The sequence below is a fragment of the Chinchilla lanigera genome, unplaced genomic scaffold (genome assembly GCF_000276665.1).
Source record: "Chinchilla lanigera isolate Chin_1 unplaced genomic scaffold, ChiLan1.0 scaffold00001, whole genome shotgun sequence".
NCBI lineage: Eukaryota > Metazoa > Chordata > Mammalia > Rodentia > Chinchillidae > Chinchilla > Chinchilla lanigera.
Window position 1 is genome coordinate 31,770,124 of NW_004955402.1, and position 18,997 is coordinate 31,789,120.

The following is an 18,997-nucleotide window of genomic DNA, read 5'->3' on the forward strand; positions in this document are numbered from 1 at the left end:
ACCATTTCAAGGGGGAGAAAAAAGAAGGAAAAAGAAATGATACATTAAGTCTCATAGATAAACATCATTGTGAAACTGGTAGTTTTGTTCCCTTAAGTTCTCCTACTGCTAATGGGTATCAGTTTCTAAACAATGTAGTAATAATGTTAGCTGTAAACTACACATAGCTTTATATTAAACAATAGCATGAGCACTCCTAGTTCAAGTGATTATTTTGTATGTATCCTTTAAATATAGTTTTCTATGTGTTACAACATCAGGATGTTAGATTTATAACTTACATCTTACAGGTAGATACATTCTTTGGCAGTCTTTCATGTTAAAGCATCAAGACACTATTTTTGGTCTTCTTTTCCTAACTTATTTTCTAAAATGAGTGCCTATGTTAGCTTTGTATGTGCAAAAGCTTAAGCTTTGCTTTTGGTATAATTCTCAGTATATATTCTAGTGTTACTAAAAGGACCTACCCTATGGGTGTTTAAGGTGAGAATATGGTCCCTGTGTGTGTGTGTGTTTTTTTTTTAATAGGAAATGTTTTAGAACAGGTTTAGGTTGATAGTAAAATTGAACAGTTTCCCCATACCCCCACTCCTATGTATATAGCCTCCTCCACTGTCAACATCCTGCACTAGAGTGTACATTTGTTAACAATGGTAAATCCATGTTGTACCATTTTCACCTGGTCTGTTGTTTACTGTTGGTGTTCACTCTTGTTTTGTTGGTTTTAACAAATGTGTAATTGGTTCTTTTAAAAAATTTTTTCTTTTGAGATAGGGCCTCTGTAGTCCATGCTTGGCTTGAACTCATTCTGTAGCTTAGGCTGGCCATGAACTTCACAGTTTTCCTGCCTCAGCCTCCTGTTTGCTGGGATTATAGGCGAGTGCCACCATACATGGTAGTTCCTCTTTTTAAGCCCTCAGCATGTCTTGCTCAGCCCTCGGATGCCGTGCTATTGCTGGTACTTATCTTATGAGACTGCCATTTAGCTTAGTACCCTTAGCATAAATGTTCTTACACCATTTTCTGAGTTCAGCTTTTAAATACACATTTTTGTATTTACAGAGAAGTAATTAATGCCAGATCGAAGTGGGCTGACTGATTTTCTGCCCTACACTTAGGTTTACCCAGCACATATAATGGAACTTAAAGGGAGTTTGATAGCTCTTCAAATTTTTTTTTTTTTTTTGCCTAGTTTTTCCTTAAGCTAAATACACAATACTTGGGAAAGTAGATGTCTTTCTTGAGGAAATTTACATTTAAAAGTGAGTAGTTTTTGATATTTGTATTTTTTGTTAAGTGAAGACAGCATAAGGGAAGGATTAATTTTTTATTGTCTACAACTATTATTTTGGGGGGAGGGTGGTTTGAAACAGGGTCCTGCTATGTGGTTCAGGTTGGCCTTGAACTCACTATGTAGCTTATGCTGGCCTCAAAACTTGAGGTGTTCTTGCCTCTGCCTCCTGAGTTGCTGGGATTACAGGTAAGAGCCACCATGCCTGGCCCAAGACTATTCTTTAAAAAGACTTCTTGATGTAGGTAGATGACAAAGTCAAGATTGATTAATTGATTCTATCATTTATTTATTCAGCAACTATTTGTGTATCCACTGTGTGGTGTTGGGAACACTAAAGTGGATAGTCTCTTCCCTTATGAAACCTAATCTGACTGTGAGAAAACAGACAATAGATTATCACACGCTATCGGGTAAAGATACTATATATGTCAGTAATAATGAAGCAGAATATAAGAGGTTTTTTTTTTTTTTTGGTACTGGGAATCGAACTCAGGACCTTGCACTTGCCGGGCAGGTGCTTGTGCTGCTGGGTTATATCCCCAGCCCTAGAAGATAAAGATTGAGTAGGAATGGAGTGGAAAAGTTACAGTAGTGTGTTCAAGAGTGGTCGCAGTGGTAACATTGCTGGAGATTGAAGAATTTAGTATTGTATTGGTTTTGTTAGAGATGCAAACCAAAGATGATCTAGCCTACTGCAAGAATAAATGGTATATGTATAGGTAGAGTCATATTTTAAACTGGACTTTTATGAAACCGTTGTTTGGATATCAGTAGCCATGTACTTGCTCATGTACTTGGAATGTACTGCATTGTGTATAAGCAGGTTTTCTTACTGCAGATCAATTTGAAGCCATTATTATACTCTCCACAGGGAAAGGATATGATTTATAGCATATCCTAAATTTAATCAGAAAACTTTCCTTTTGAGAATTATCATATAATGATTTAATATGGACCAACTTGCAGAATACCCAGAATTTTAAAGTCAACGCAGTAAAAATACTCGAAGGATACAGTGGCTGTCAATCAAGTTTGTACATTAAAATCACCTGTGGCGCTTAACGCAAAATCAACCTCCGATGCCTTGGAACCACCCTAGCTATTGGTATTGTTAAACCACTCCAGGTTTTTATGTTTACCAAAGGCTGGAAACCACTGTTTAGTCAGTTGTATAGTTAACAGAATACATGCTCCCAGGCAGATACAGTGAAGCTATGAAAAATAATAATGTTATTTTAGTTATTTTATTATTTTTTCTTATGATTGTTACTTTTGGTTAATGAATTTAAATACAGCTTCTCACTGCTGTATCAGGCTTTTGTAAGAAGTGTTTATGCCATTTTCCTGCTTAAGCACATTTTATAAAAATCACTTTTCTGATTTAATAATGTTTTATCAAATGGCCTCAGTGTCTTTAAAGCTGACTTAAGTCATGCTGGGGGATCTGAAGGAGTGCCCAGGGAAATTTCAGGATTACTTAACAGGGGTGCTGTCTGTGATAGGAACTGTATAGGCAGTGACCTAGAAGAGGCCATGAGCTGTTTTTCCAACATGCAGAGGCAGACAGAGGAGAAATTCCACGTGTGGATGGAAAAGCTAACTCATCTGGACTCTGGTGAAGAGAGCAAGCAGCTGTTGGAACCCAGGAACCTGAAATGCAACTAAGATGGACAAAGAACTTCCCTTATCATCCAGTCAAGTGCTTACATGCAGATACCTGATTCCCAGATAAGACCACAGCAACCCTTTGTTGGTTCTTACATGACTTTTTGAAATGTTGACAGTACATTAGAGTTCTCAAAGACATAATGGTTTTCCATTTAACATTACTGAAGATGGGAGCCTATGAATCTATAACAAAATTGTTAACTATCTGCTTTTTGGATTGTGTAAGAAAGAATATACTTTTTCCTATAGTAAGTTTCTTTTGATATTGTTTCAAAAAGTATAGTAGTAAACTTTTTTTAGAAATTAGGTATTCAAAACAAAGCAGCAGAATTTGATAAATTTTATTTGGAGTTTCATTATGTAGGTTATGGAACATACTTGTAGAATAGGAGTGATTGTTTTTTTTTCATGCCAAAAAATATAAATAAAAGTTGGGAATCTAGTGAACACATTAGGTAAATAGTTAATAACTTGAGGAACTCTTAGCAATTATTTTCTACTACAAATACTATTGACTCTTCTGATTCAAATCATGTAATTCTACTGTGAAGGTCATGAATGAATGTAGTACATGAATGGTTTTATATCAGTCTTCCACACTATTTAATGAATAAATTTGTTGATAGTCCTTATTGAGTTACAGTATTAAACAACATTTCTTTTGGTTTTTTTTTTTTTTTTTTTCCGGGAATTGAACTCAGGACCTTGCGCTTGCCAGGCAGGGACTTATGCCACTGAGCTATATCCCTAGCCCTTAAACAACATTTGTATACAGGAGGAATGTATTACTTTTTGAGCAAATGTTTACTGTGTGCCTACCATGCAAAACATTGTAGGGAAAGCAGATTAGACTGCAATTTGATTTCCTACATAAGAAAAATACTGTAGCAGTCTTTCCTAATTGGCAAAGAACCTCAGTGGGTGCCTGAGGCTATGGATAGTATGAAACTCTATATATACTAAGTTTCTTTTCCTATACATGCTTACCTATTTATAAAGTTTAATTTATAAGTTAAGCATAGTGAGAAATTAACAATAATAAAATAGAATTATAACAATATATTGTAATAAAAGTTAATATGAGTGTGATGTCTGTCTCAAAACATATTACTGTGCTATACTCACCCTTCTTGTGATGATGTGAGATGATACAGTGCCTACATGATGAGATGAAGTGAGGCGAGTGATAGCGGTGTTGTGACCTAGAGTTGCACTGTGTACTATGTAAGGGATACTGGAACAAAAAAGCAGTATGATATGGAGACGCTCTGATACCTAGAACAGCTGTTAAGTGACTAATCGACAGCAGGTACAGTGTGGATACACTGGACAAAGGGGTGATTCACTCCTGAGGTAGATCACAGGAGATTTCATTACATCACTTGGAATGGTGTGATTTTAAGACTTACTGAATTACTTGTTTCTGCAATTTTCTATTTACTATTTTCAGACCATGGTTGACAGTAGGTAGTTGACATCATAAAAAAATGAAACGACAGATAAAGGAGCCTACCCTGTTTTTCATTGCTACATAGGTGGCCTTTTATCTTGAACTTTAACTTACACTCAGTAAGGTAATAACCTGGCATACATCCTTCAGTGGAACTGTCTGGTACTCTGATACAAAGGGTGCCTCTAGAAGATGAAGACAAATCAACTTATCAAAAGCTGTGTATTTTGAGTGGGTTTTTAAACTGCTAGTGACTAAGTTTGTTAGCTAATGTTCTAATTAATTTTGTTTCAATACCTGTATTGAAAATAAATGGCCCTTAAATATGTTAAAAGGCCTGTAGAGTGGGTCACAGGGAAGAAATGTCACAGGATTGGAAGTCTTACATGATAGGTGTTTTTATATGTGGCCTACTTTAGGAAATAGCAGTATTTTATCTTTTCAGAATTTGTAGGAATATTGTGAGAAATAGCTAAAGTAGGATAAAGATCTTTTAATAAAAATATGTAAATTTGCTAATGCTGTTTTTTCTAAAAATTGTGCTTTCTACCAGATATCCTTATAAGAGAAAATTAGGTTTTCCTTTCAGATTTGTAATTTATTAACATAAATATCAGAAAAGGTTAACTTCTTTAAGAGGAAAGGGTAGGTGTGGTATATATGAAGTTTGGTATATAAACTTTGTTTCTTGATACAGAGTCTCCTATGAGGCTGGCCCTACATTATAGTCCTCCTGTTTTAGCCTCTCAAGTGCTGGGATTATAGGCATGCACAACTGTGCTGCCTTTGCATATAAATACTTAAGAGCTTAGTTTATCTTAATGTTTGTTGATAATCTTATGCAGGAAAACTGTCATCTTCTTTTGGGAGGTGTTGTTTGTTTTCTGCTTTGCAGGGCATCAGACCCAGAGCCGAGCTCATGTTAAGCATGTGGCCTGCCATCAAGCTATATCCCTAACCCTGTGGGCACTTTTCACTCAGTTTTATATCCAAAAGTATTTGCACCTTGTGAACTAACAGTAATAGACCGAGTCAAGTTTTTTTCCTTTTCTAGGTTTTGTTTTTTTTAAAATTTCTTTGAGATAGGGTCTCTTTTGCTGTGTAGTTCAGGCTGGCCTTGAACTCACTGTATAGCCCTGGCTGGCACTGGACTTTCAGCATTCCTCGTGCCTCAGCCTCCCAAGTGCTGGGATTACAGGTAGATTCCATCATTCCCAGCTCCTTTTCTAATTTTTAACTGAAAAATAACTATGTGGTTTTGCTTTTTTCCTTTCAGAACTTGATGTCTGAGAATTGGGAGTTAAACTTTGGGAAGCGCTCTTAATGTATTCACTTTTGATTTAATAATACTTATGAAAATCAACCTGCTGTGTGCATTTGGGAGACTCAGGATGGGGAGTTTGAGGCCAGCCTGGGATCTCTCTCTCTCTCTCTCTTTTTCTCTCTTTCTCTCTCTTTCTCTCTTTCTCTCTCTTTCTCTCTCTCCCTCTCTCTCCCCTCCCTCCCTCCTCTGTCTCCACTGTCTCCAAAACTAAACAAACAAAAACCCTCAAAGTTACCCGTGTACACACATACAGACATGCACACAGAGCACACTAGTGGTCTTTTATTGGGTAATGGCTGTGAGATTTTTGAAATTCACATTTGTCCAAAAGACATAGTTTGAACACCAAGATATTTTTACCTTAAAAAATATGTACAGTTAAAAAAAAAATATGTACAGTTTATAGTTGGTTGGCTTTTCTCTGAAATGATAGTGTTATGCTTGTTAACTATGTCTGTCTGTCTCTTTCTCTCTCTATATATATGTGTATATATACTGGTTCATATGTTTTGCATCAGTGGGAGAGCATATTAGTTTTAGAATGCCTGAATTCTAACTTATTTACATTCTTTATTTGAAGATGAGATGTTTTTCAGGGAAGTTGGTTTTTTTTTTTTTCCATTTTTACCTTCTAGATTTGCTAGACGTGGACTTTTAGACATAAGAAGATACACTTTAATTTCAGCATGTTAATAATGACTATAATACATGTATAAACTGCTTCAAGCACTTGTGAGTTTTTTTGTTTCATTGTAAAATATTTAGTATACTAAAGATAAGATTCTTTGTTTAAGAATAACACGAATTATTACTACTGTTGAGTGTACATATTTTAATTCTTATTATTGGATAATTGGGCAAGAGCTCTAGATAATTTTTCCCTTAAGAAAAAAATGAAAAAATTTACTGGAATAGATTATCAAACATAGGTTTTAATATGAATATTTAAGATAAGAATAACATTTTAAGCCAGGCTGGTGGCACATGCCTGTAATGCCAGCACTTGGGAGGCTGAGGCAGGAGGACTGTTGCAAGTTTGAGGCCAGCCTAAACTGCACAGTGAGACCCTGTCTCAAAAAGACCAAAAAAAAAAAAAATAAAAATAAAAAAAAATAACATTTTAGATATTTGAAAAGGTGTTGAACACTAATAATTTTGGGATACTCTTTCTACAAAATCTTGTGTAAAAATGTGGAAGCAGAGGTTTTAGTAGAAAGCAAGAACACCATAACACAGTAATTTATATAGAAAACATACAAAAGCATTCAAATTTATTTTAAGTTGGGCATGGTGGTATGTATATACTTATAGTCGTAGCACTCTGGAAAATTGAGGCAGAAGTATTAGAAATTCAAGGCCAGCAAAGGCAAGACCCTGTTTCAAAGTAAAAATAATAAGGGCTGAGAATATAGCTTAGTAGGAGGGTACATCAAAACAAAGCAGACAGAAAAGACTAAAGTAAATTCGACATTCTGTGGTTGCAGAGTTTAACAGTTTTATAACAGAAACATGCAAAAACTTTTTATTCTCATTTTATTTTTGCATGGTGTCTTAAGGATTGTTGTTTTGAAAAACAGTAGAGTGTGCTTTAAAATGGTAACACTTTTTCCAAAAATTCAAAATTTAAAAATTTCTCCTGCAAAATAATTTGTTTTTGTATTGTGGACTTTTTATGTGTGTGTGAACATTTAAAGAAGTACTGTTAGGGATTTTTGAATTGTTCATTGAGGCATTGTTTATATTTCTAAGATTGCGAGTACTGATATTAGCAAGAAATAATGTTGGGTTATGTGATGTCATTTTCATGTAGCTATTATTTAAGTACTTACTAGATCTCTCTTTATTTCCCTTGAGTTCCTTTGGTGTTCCTAGAATTGTAAGAATCGTAAATATGTACTGTGTCCTGTTTTGGATGTATGTAGAATATTTAATGCTTGCAGGAAATATCTTTCAATCTACAATATTAACCCAGACATGGCTGAAATGCTTTTTATGTAAGAATACAACCCTATGTCTGGACTATTTGATCTAATATGTGCATATGAGATTTCTTTTTAATCTGTCATGTGATTATTTTCATTTGTAGCTTTTTTTCCATGGGATACAGAATTAGAAGGAGTAAGACACAGACTTTAAAAGTTATTCCAATTAAAAAAATTATAGGCGTGGTGATGCATATCTGTAATTCCTGCACTTGTGAGGTTGAGGCACGAAGATCACTGTGAGGTTAAGGTCAACCTGGGATAGGTAATGAGTTGAAGGCCAATTTAGAATACATAATGAGCGTCTGTCTCAAAAAAAAAACCCCAAAACGAAGAACTCATAACAAAACCAAAAAACTCCTGAGCATTGTAAAGAAAAGAAAGGTTTAGAAAATGTTAGAAAACTGCTTAGTTACATTGCTTTTACTGACTAATATATTGACATTTCTTTCTAGTGTATTTAATTGGGTAACAGTTAAAGGGTGTTATCCCCTCACTAATGATAAATATATTTTCTGATAATCTCTGTACATTCTGTTTTCTGCCTAGTTTGTATTTTGTAGTTTGTTTTATAATAGTAGATACGTAATCATTTTAAGAGAATTTAAGTAGCAGATTAGAACAATCTGGTTATTTGAGCCATTCCTTAGATGTAATTCTGTTGATGCATATTTTAAATGCATTATTAAAACTGAGTGTGACTTTAAAAGTAAAAGTGAAATTTTGATTTAGAACACAGTATGTAAAATTAAAATCTTGATACAATATTTTGCATGGATTTTTTTAAATTTAGAAATTTAGAAGCTTGTCTGGGTTTTTGTTACTTGTTGATTCTAATCTCAGGGATATGTATATGTATGTGCACATGCATGCCCATCATTAGAATTCTGAAATAATTCTGAAGTTCATTAATGTTATATTTGTCAAGTTGCTGGAGGCAAATTATGCTGTAGTATACAGTGGTCCTAATGGATTCAGGTTATTAGTCCGATATCCATTCATTGTTTGCTAGTTACATGGAACAAAAAGTTGTTCATGTATAAGTATAGTGATGATAAGTAAACTGGAGAAAAAGCTTTTTTTAATTAAGAAAGATTTTGGACTTTTAAAAAATACGTATGTGTATGTAGGTATGTGGAGACAGGGATTTGCTCTGTGTCCAGGAGGGACTTGAATTGTCCATGTAACCTAGGCTAGCTTTGAACTCCTAGTGCTGGGATTACAGATATGTACCGTCACATCTGGCAGATTTTGGACTTTAAAAAATTTTTTTAAACTAGTATACTAAATAAAAGAATATGCAAGAAGTACCTAAGCCTGGTGCTGCGTGCTTGTAACCCCAGTTACTCGGTGAGGGTGGGGGGTGGGGATGTGGCAGAGGGATCTGTGTTAAGTTAGAGGCCAGCATGGGCAATTTAAAGAGACCTTGTTTTAGAATTTAAAAAAATTTTTTTTGCAGAATAAAATTTAATAAAGGGCTAGGAGTATACTACAACTCAATATTCTCTTGAGTTAAATTCCCAGTGCTCACCCAATATAAAGGAATTTATTTTGCTTATTGCTTTTGTTATTTCTTACTCTTACAGAGACTTAACAGCAGAGGCCTCTGGGTATAAGTCTGCTAATATACAGTAAATTTATTATGTAAAAGCTATTTGTAAAACTCATTTCAAATGTTTTAAATTTGCTTATTAATGAAATAAACTATATGTTGAATCATTTTATTGAACAAAGTATCCTAAATTGATATCTCTAACAGTTTTCATTTTAATATACAATTGACTTTGTCTAATAGTACAATTACCTTAAGGTTGTATGCAAGATGGCAAGCAGATTTTGTGCTTATTGGTATTTATTTAGAACAGCAAATTATGAAAGCTGGGCATGGTGCCATACACGTGTAATTCCAGGATCTTGGAAGCTGAGACAGGAGGATTATAGTTTGAGGCCAGCAAGGGTTGCTACATAGCAAGTTCAAGACCAGCCCCAGCTGCATAATGAGGACCACCCCACAAATAAAAAAATAACTAATTATGGGCAAGTTACCTTAGCAAAATGTGATCTGTTGAAGTAAGTGTAATTGTTATATTTATTTAGCTTATATATTTTTTTAATCTCCTTTTAAAAATGATTTAAATAGTATGATGAGAGCATGGTGAAAAGGTTATGTACAGTACCACATTTCAGGAAGTATAGTATCAAGACAATGTATTTATTTGATTTATATATTTATTAAATAAGTTTATTTGTTCCATAAAAATTCTTCTCAAAATCTGCTTTAAGAATGATATATAATGCCTTTTATCCTAGTACAGGTAAGAAATGGTGCAATTTTAGTTTGTTTAGAAGTTAAGGATTTATGAATTGTAAATAACGTGAAAAAGTTCTGAGTCAAAAAAATAAAGGAATAATCCATAAAAAAGTATTTTTTGGTAATGAAGTCTTATTCATATTATAACTATTTAAGATTTGGGAAGAATGTTATCATTATTGTTTTTATTTTATTGGATTTTCATTAGTCTTTTACCCATCTGTGCATCTGAAGTATAACAAGCTAGATAAATAAAAATTTTGAAAAAGAAGTGTTTCTTGTTACTCTGTTGAGCATAGTTTTACATTAGTGATTTTCTACCAGTTCACATTGGGTGCTTCTGAGTTAAGAAACTGGCTTTCCTATAATAAAATAAGTGGTGTGAGTTTGTAGATAGAAGAATGAATAGTAGATATTACATGATATTTTTAGCCAATTTTTAGTTTTGAAGTTGCCATATTGAAAATGGAGATGAAATGCCACCATAAACATAAAATGTTAAGATTCTTTTCCTTTAAGCAATGTCATACTAAGTTATCCTATTAAAAATTGAATATTTGGAAAACGGTGAAATTTACACTATGACTGGTCCAAAAAGTAATCAAAAGGTTGGAATGGAGAATCTTCAATAAGGTGCATAGACATGAGGATGTGGATAATTTATTGAATATCTAATTGTTGTGCTCTCTTTTGGGATATGTAATGTAGATATTTTATTTTGGTTTTCTGTAGACCTCTACCTAAGAGTAATAGGTCTATCTATGCGTAGTGACCTCTTCAGATGTTCCTGTTTTGTATTTCTTGGTTTCTTAACGAAGTGATATAGTGAATAATTTCATTTGATTCAGAGTTTTCCTAACTCTGTAGCTAGGGGTAAAATGATAAATGGCCTTTTTTTTTTTTTTTTTTGATCAACTTTTCAACTACTTTGAAAACTGGATCTTCCTTTCACATCTTCCCTGATCCTTTTAAAATGGTAATGAACTCCTCTTCAATACAGATAGCTTTTCTCAGTGAACAGAGTGCCCTGTCTACCAATATAAACGCAATCCCTAAAACTTTATTTCTGTGCTGGAAACTTTATAAGTTAAAACTTTTAATAGTAGAAATGGGTATAATGGAAAACATTTACACCACATTGATTCAGTTTTATTTTGAAAATGCTTTAACTTATAAACATAAAATTTCGTTTTGAGGCAGGATCTCACTCTGTAATTCTGGCTGATGTTGAACTCACAGTCTAGCCCAGGCTGTCATGAACTTGCAGCACTCTTCCTGCTTCAGCCTAGAATTAACAGGTGTGCGCCACCATACCTGGTGTAAACATAAAATTTCAATTCGTACTGTTGCATTTTGTTTCCATCTGGCCCCATCATAGATAGTTTTCTTTTTACTAAAATAGTTTTATGATGTTATTCTGAAGAAAACATGCAGTTTTTGGTATTTAAGGGTTTTGGAAGATGTCACTTTTCTATGTAGAGTTTTGTCTTCTGTGGTATTTTATTTTTTGAGACAGTTTTAGCTCTGTTTTAGCTCAGACTGGAGTTGAATTCATCATGTTTACCAGGCCGGCCTTGAGCTCATGGCAATCCTGCCTGAGCCTCGTGAGTGCTGGGATTACAGGTATGCACCTGCAATACCATGGTGGGCTTTGTCTTCTAGTGATACTCTTTTTTTCTGTTTGTTTTTTGTTTTTGTTTTTGTTTTTCTTCCGGTACCAGGAATCGAACTCAGGACCTTGCACTTCCCAGGCAGGCGCTGTGCCGCTGAGCTAAATCCCCAGCCCCTGATACTCTTTTTCTGGAGCAGAGATGCTCTGACAATGTTTTCTATTATTCAAACTGTGCATATATTTCCAGTTTTTGATTGTTCATAATGAACATACAGCATATTCTCTTAAATATTATTTACACATTTGAGTTTTCATTTTAGTAATATTTAGTAAATATTCTACTGTGTAATGAGTGCGTTTTCTTCAATAGTTTTTTCTAAAATGCAAATTATTTTGTGTCTTTAGAGATTGGCCTCTTTCTCTGTGTTCCGTATGCTCACATCCCATTCCCTCATCTGAAATTGTGCACACATACACATTTTGTCTTCTAAGGTCCTTTGGCTTGGTAATTTCTAAATTTTTGGGTCTTACTTGGATTGAAGCCGAGTGTGATGTCTGTCCCCTACCTCCAAGCTCTTGGGAAGAAGATGTCTATATGAGGTCCTTTAGCAGCAATAAGGGGGTTGGAGGGATCGTGATAGTAAAGAGGAAGGAAGAAATATTCTCTGGGCTTAGAAGTGGGGCCAAAGGAACAAACTATGTAGTGGTAATTATCCTGCCTTTCTTTGGAGCAACAATGTAACAATAGAGAGGAGGAGGTGCAGTGTGTCTATGTATCTCAGGGGTACAGAGAAATTCCTGTTCTAAACTTAAGAGTTTATAATGATAGACTAAAAATGTATTTATTGGCAGTGCTCTGCAGACAAAGATGATGCCAAGTATGGCCTAAGCCAGAACAACCAGTTTGGTTTTTAGATGTTTTTATATGAATACATACAAGCTCACATCTTAACTTCAAACAAAAATATAAAAGCCATATTTGTGATGATCTCATTTAACTTAATTCTAGCAAAGGATTTACTTAATGAGTGGGATTTATATAGGGGGAGCATAAGGCACCAACCCAAGCAGTGGTATTTTCTTCAGAGCCTCTCCCATGTAGGCCGTGTACAGCAGAGTGTATGTGCAAAAGGAAACCAAGAGCAAAGTAGGCCAGTGCTGCTTACAATGAGTGGAAAGGTGGAGCAGTGGACCAGCATTTGAACTCTTATTCCTGTGAAGAAACAGGAATGAAATAAAGTCATATAGCTAAAAGAGAGTAGGCATAGCTTTAACCTGGGTGTCTGCTGCCAAAAATTTACTTCCCATGCTGCTGCCAGTCTCATCCTGTGTATTCGTCTTTCCTTCAACAGTGAGAACAACTGTAGTTTATTCTGGTTCTACCTAATTGGAACTAGGATTTCTCATTTGTACAGTGGAGTGGTGATTTGTGTAATTTATGTGGTCTTAAAATGCTATGTTTCTGGTTGTCACTTTTGAAGAGAAATTTGTCATGGATAAAGGAAAAATTAGATTTTGTTTTGCTTTATTTTTGTGATTCAGTTTTTTCATTAGAACATACTTGACAAGGGAACTAAAGCATTAAACATTTGATGGTAATAATGGGATAAATTTAAGGCCATGAAAGAATAAATCTCAATGTATTAGGAATGTGTAACAACATAAAAACATTTGTGTTTTGGTATTTGAAAAATTAGAACCCATTAGGCTAGAGGATTAGTGAAGGTACAAACATAACATGAAATGTATGAGTTGATGTTCTTAAAAAGTAGCTGGTGAATTGCTTAATTCTTCTTGCTCATGATGGTAGCAAGTAGAAAAAAATTCAAGATTTCAGTCAGAAGGAGAAACAGCATCTGGATTAACCATAAATAAATAACCATTAACTAGTATTAAATTTACTTTCTAGAGTGATGCCTGTAATGATTATAGAAAAACTACAAAGTTCATTATTAAAATTTTATGTCTTAGGACTGTGACAGACATCGGATTTGGCACATAGAGGCAAATGTGCAGTTTAGTTAACCTTAAGTGCTTGAAGCATGGAAAGTGCTTATGTTATTGAGTAAATCTGAGACTGGCAGTGTTTCCATGAATAACTTCACTTGAAGTGACTATTTTGATGTTGTTCAAAGTCAAACAATCTTGTTAGTAGCAATACAGTTGTTTTAATAGCATAGAAGAATCATTAAATGAGAGCAATAGTAGTATCCATAAGTTTGTTCTATTCTGTAATGAATTAACAGAGTTAGACAATAGCTTTGCATGTTAAATGTGCTGGAGTTTCTGCCTCCTTCATGTTCTGAGTTATTTTCCCTTTCAAGAGATACTTCTTTTTAAAGGTACATTAAAAACTACTAAATTGTACCTGCTCATAATTCTGTGTGGAAAGAATCCCATTTTAAAAGACTATCACAGATTTTCACCCCCAGTTAGCTAATATTGCGTACTGGTTTAGAGTACAAGCCATGATGACACGTGCTTTAAACACATGCTGTTCAATCTTGGTTTGCTAATAATAGGTTTAGGATGCACAGGATCTTTAATTTGGTTTCTTACTAAAAGACGGAGTTGTAAAGACCACCATTCCCTTCCTTTATTGAAGTTTGTATATTACCATCTTGTCATTGTTTGAATATATTGGAAGTGAAAGCTGACAGTCATAATTTAACTGTTAAGTATAACTGAAATATGAAAATTTTGCTTTGTTTATGATAAATACTAAATTTAAGCTAAGTTATAAGGTATGCTGTTTGGAAATATGGAAGATACAAGAATGAAGCCAGATAACAAGTTTATGCTTGTATTTTCTACTGATGAAGACTTTCAGAGAAGTTATTTCCATGGGTAGGTGATGTCACTCTGCATGTATATATACACATATACTTTTTTGCATGATTATACATGTAGGAGTGGTACAATTTTGACTTGACTGTTGACCTTTGCTTCAATTTGTGGGTAGAGGTGGGGAATGTAAGGCAAGAGTCTCTGAATGGTGTTAATGATATAAATTTTAAAATAAATTGCTAATTTATTGCAAACACTTGGATAAAACCACAAAGCTCTTTGAAAAATAGAACATATGGTCAAATAGTCAATATTGTACTTGGCCCTCATATACTCTGCTCCTAAGTATTTGGACATCACACAGTATCTTGATTCCATAATAATCATTTTGAACTCTGACGAAAACTCCGTAGAATGGTGCAGCTTTCTTTTCTTGTTTTAGAAAAGAAAAACTTTAAACATAAACAAAAATTTTTTTTTCTGCTATTGGAACCAAAATTCATTACTAACTGAAACCCAGGCCACATTATTAAAGTTTACTGTCTTTAATGAGCTTGATTGCCCTATTAGGGGATCTGGAAATAATAGTCAACTAAAATTGTCATGATCGTCAGAATTTCATATTGTGACATGTCTGTTCTTTATACTGTGGCACCTAACAATTCATTTGCTTTTATGTTCTGTCATTTTTGTTTTTAAAACGTTGTTATATAAACCTATGGTTTGGAGCTTAATTTTTAGAGATAAATACCCAGGTGTGTTCCATGTTTTTGTCTAGTAGCAGTTTACATAATGGATACATGTATTAAATTGTTATATTTTTATGACTCATTGGCATATGTATTTCTTCTTGGTCAAGAGTTTTATAAGATAGATATGTTTAATCATTTGGTGATATTTTAAAATCTATATGGAAATACATGGTTTGCTTGCACTTTATAAAGAGCTATGGGAAGAGAAACATCATTCGTTTATTTTAGCTTTATTCTAGGCAAGCATCCACCATTGAGCTACATCCTTAGCCCCTATTTTAGCTTCATCTAAAGTGGGGGTAGTAGAGGGATTTCTTGAATGAAATTTTTAGTTTTGCTTTTCCTGTCTTGTTAGGAAAAGGGTAGCATTAGCATTTTAAAGCATGTATCTATTCTACAAGCATGAATATTGGCTTATTTTAAGCATGAATTGCTATAGTGTAATTACTTTGGAATTCAGCTTTACCTTTTTCACCTGGTTAGAGTGACTGGGGCATGGGAAGGATCTCTTATTTTTCCAGTAAGAATTTTAATATCTTCCTGTAAAACCACTCATAAGATTGTATATCATTGGCTGGGCGTGGTGGCGCATGCCTGTAATCCCAGCACTTGGGAGGCTGAGGCAGGAGGATTGCCGGGAGTTCAAGGCCAGCCTGGGTTACAAAGTGAGTTCAAGGCCAGGCTGAACTGTGTGGCAAAACTCTGTCTCAAAAAGAAGCCTCCCCCCACCAAAAAAAAAATATATATATATATGAATGATTGCATATAATTTATTTGGAGTGTGAGCTGGTTGTCTTTCTCAGGGAAAAGAAAATGTAAATAGTGCTCACAAGACATGGGAAGCATAATCCTGAAAATGGGGTTTGGGGATATTGTCTTTTTGTAGAGTGTTACAATGTGTATAACTTCCCTATTATTATAAAAAGGCTTTACTGGAAATATATGTTAGTTAAGTAGAGTTCTCATGTTAACTTTATTTCTAGTAAGTAGGAAAATATATATTTGATTTTCTTCTCTGACTACTAGGAACTTTAAGTATTGGGTACTAAGAGAAAAAACTAGATTTATTCTCTTAAAAACAATAAATTGGGTTTTAACAATTTATGTCATTTTTTCCTTTAAAAAGTCAGTTTCGCTTTCTTTGTAGAGTCATCCCATTTTTCTTAATCTGTTGCTTTAGGAGTATGAGGGGAATTCAGTGTAACATTGTTCGGTACAGTCTTGTCCTCTTCTGTTCTTCATAACTCTTTTTTCTTCTTTCAAAATGTGTCCCTCATCTTTGTAAGCTCAGGTTATCTTTTTCACTTTCACATCATGTCCAAATATTAGATGTGAAAAGTATAGCTTTTCTAGTCAGATATAAGGGTAAAGGCAACTGGCATTTAGAGGGCTGTTAGTTTCAGAGTTATTTTTTACCCCACAAGTTAGATACAAGTATACATTTTCTTTCCTCCCTAGATGGACCTCCAGTTGTAGCTCATTATGATATATCTGACACCAGCTCTGACCCAGAAGTGGTAAATGTGGACAATTTATTGGCGGCTGCAGTAGTTCAAGAGCACACTAATTCTGTAGGCGGCCAGGACACAGGAGCTACCTGGAGGACCAGCCGGCTTCTAGAGGAGCTGAATGCAGAGGCAGGTTGGTTCCCCCCCCAACACTCCTTCTCTGACGATGTAATGTGCATGTGTCCTGGCAGCTGTTTCTCCTGGTAGTCGACCCTGCTGAGGAGAGCAAGCCATACCAGGGCCATTTGGCATTGAATGAGTATGATATCCATACTGCTGTGTATAGCTGAAAAGATGTGCTAGCGTGTCTTTCATCTTTCCTAATCGGAAAGCAGTGATATTAATAGTAGTGGTAGTAGTAATAATAATAGTGACATTAATTGTAGGCATTAGATTTCAGCAGGCGTATTTCTTAGATTAAAAAGACCCAAGGTATGTATAAACAGTCTAGATACCTTCATATTCTTCGGTCAGGCCTTCCCGTCACTTGACTTGGATAGCAGCCTTGCAGCTTGATAGGGCGCTTGAAACTCCTGATGGTGCTGTTTCTCTGCAGCACTGCTGCTGCTTCTTTTCTGCTCACAAGGGTGAATCTCCAGTGTCCCCTTGGTCTTTTCTTTCACTTTCTGCCTCTGTTTTCTCCAGAAAAATCTTGCTATCTTGTATTATTTTTCTTGGTTCTGTGATTATTCTTAAGAGTGGTATTTAATTCTCTTTAAAAAAAAACCACAAACGTTGTAATTACCTTTGGAAACCTCACAATGCCTTCAGAATTTCTTCACTATTTTCAAACATTCTAATTTAAACTTTTTTTTAAGTGCTAGTATATAAGGAAAAAGGGGAAGGGAATGAGAAAACAGACTGCTTATAGAATGTACACTTGTATTAGTGTTTTTTTGTTTTTTTTTTTGGAGAGAGGAGTCTCACTGTATAGTTCATGCTGGCCTTAAACTCACTATGTAGCCCAAGTTACATTGGGGCAGTCCTACTGCCTCAGCCCCCTGAGTGCTGGGATTACAAGCATGCACCCCCACCCCCAACCTTCTTTACTGTTTTTTGAAGGATCATTTGTGTTGGCCTTTATTGCATACTTTATTTTTTTGCCTTTTTTGAGACAGGGTCTCGCTATGCAGTTCAGGCTGGCCTTGAGCTCACTTTGTAGCCCAGGCTGGTCTTGAACTCAGAACAGTCCTCCTGTCTCAGCCTCCCAAGTGCTGGGATTACAGACATGCACCACCACACCCAGCAATGATCTAGTTTTTATTTACTTTTTTTGGGGAGGGGGGCTGGAATCGAACTCCGGGCCTTGTGCTTGCCAGGTAAGTACTGTGCCACTGAGCTATATCCCTTGCCTTATTGCATACTTTATACAACATGTGTTTCTAAGGTGTGAAATCTGTATACTAGCTAGCTTCTTTTTTTCTCCATTGACATTTTCTCCACTGATAGTGGATCTCCAGTGATCCATTACACTTCAGTTTTTCCCTGCTTCCTTAGTGTTACCATTAAATATGGACTATGTTGCCGAGCATGGTGGCGCATGCTTGTAATCCCAGCACTGGGAGGCTGAGGCAGGATCGTTGTGAGTTTGAGACCAGCCTGGGCTACAAAGTGAGCTCAAGGCCTGCCTGAACTGCATAGCGAGATCCTGTCTCAAAAAAAAAAAAAAAAAAAAAAAAAGGACTGTGTTATAACACTTGCAGAAAAAAATGAGTAAGTCACAGTATTTTACTCTTCTTGTAGAATATTGTTAATAGTAGGTTGAACTATGTGGAATCATTAATATTAGACTTTTTGATTTACTAAAACCCAGTGATTCTATTGGATTCAGTCAAATCGTGCAGTGTTTGAGGTCTTATGACATCATTAAAGTTACTAGCTTCAGGAAAGCACATGTAATTTCAGCTTCAAATACAGTTGTCCTTAGTATCCATGGGGCATTGGTTCCAGAGTTTTGCATATAACCATGTATAGCCTCTGTATACTTTAACTGATCTCTAGATTACCTATTTATAAAGTTATATTGTAGAGAACAATGCCAAACAAGTATGTACATGTTCAATACAGGCACAGGTTTTTCCCTAATATTTTCCATTTGAAGTTGATTGAATCTGTGGATATGGAAGGCTCACTGTAATTGTAAGCTTGCTTATCTAAAACATCACACTAAGCTGGGTGTGGTGGTGCATGCCTGTAATTCCAGCACTGGGAGGCTGAGGCAGGAGGATTGTTGGGAGTTCGAGGCCAGCCTGGGATACAAAGTGAGCTCAAGGCTCAAGGCCAGCCTGAACTGCACAGCCGTAGTGAGA

At 35.2% G+C, this 18,997-nt stretch overlaps 1 protein-coding gene across 4 annotated transcripts in view; it reads left to right on the forward strand.

The window, feature by feature from the left end:
- The window catches only part of LOC102028597 (chromosome unknown open reading frame, human C18orf25), a 92,406-nt gene that overhangs the window by 52,128 nt on the left and 21,281 nt on the right, over positions 1–18,997 (forward strand). For 3 of the 4 annotated variants that reach the window (XM_005372869.2, XM_005372867.2, XM_005372868.2), the window contains exon 3: positions 16,639–16,821. The exons of the other annotated variant lie outside the window; for it this stretch is intronic. In XM_005372869.2, coding sequence (XP_005372926.1) covers positions 16,639–16,821 — 183 coding nt within the window. The remainder of the gene's footprint in view (positions 1–16,638; positions 16,822–18,997) is intronic. 4 annotated transcript variants of the gene reach the window in all.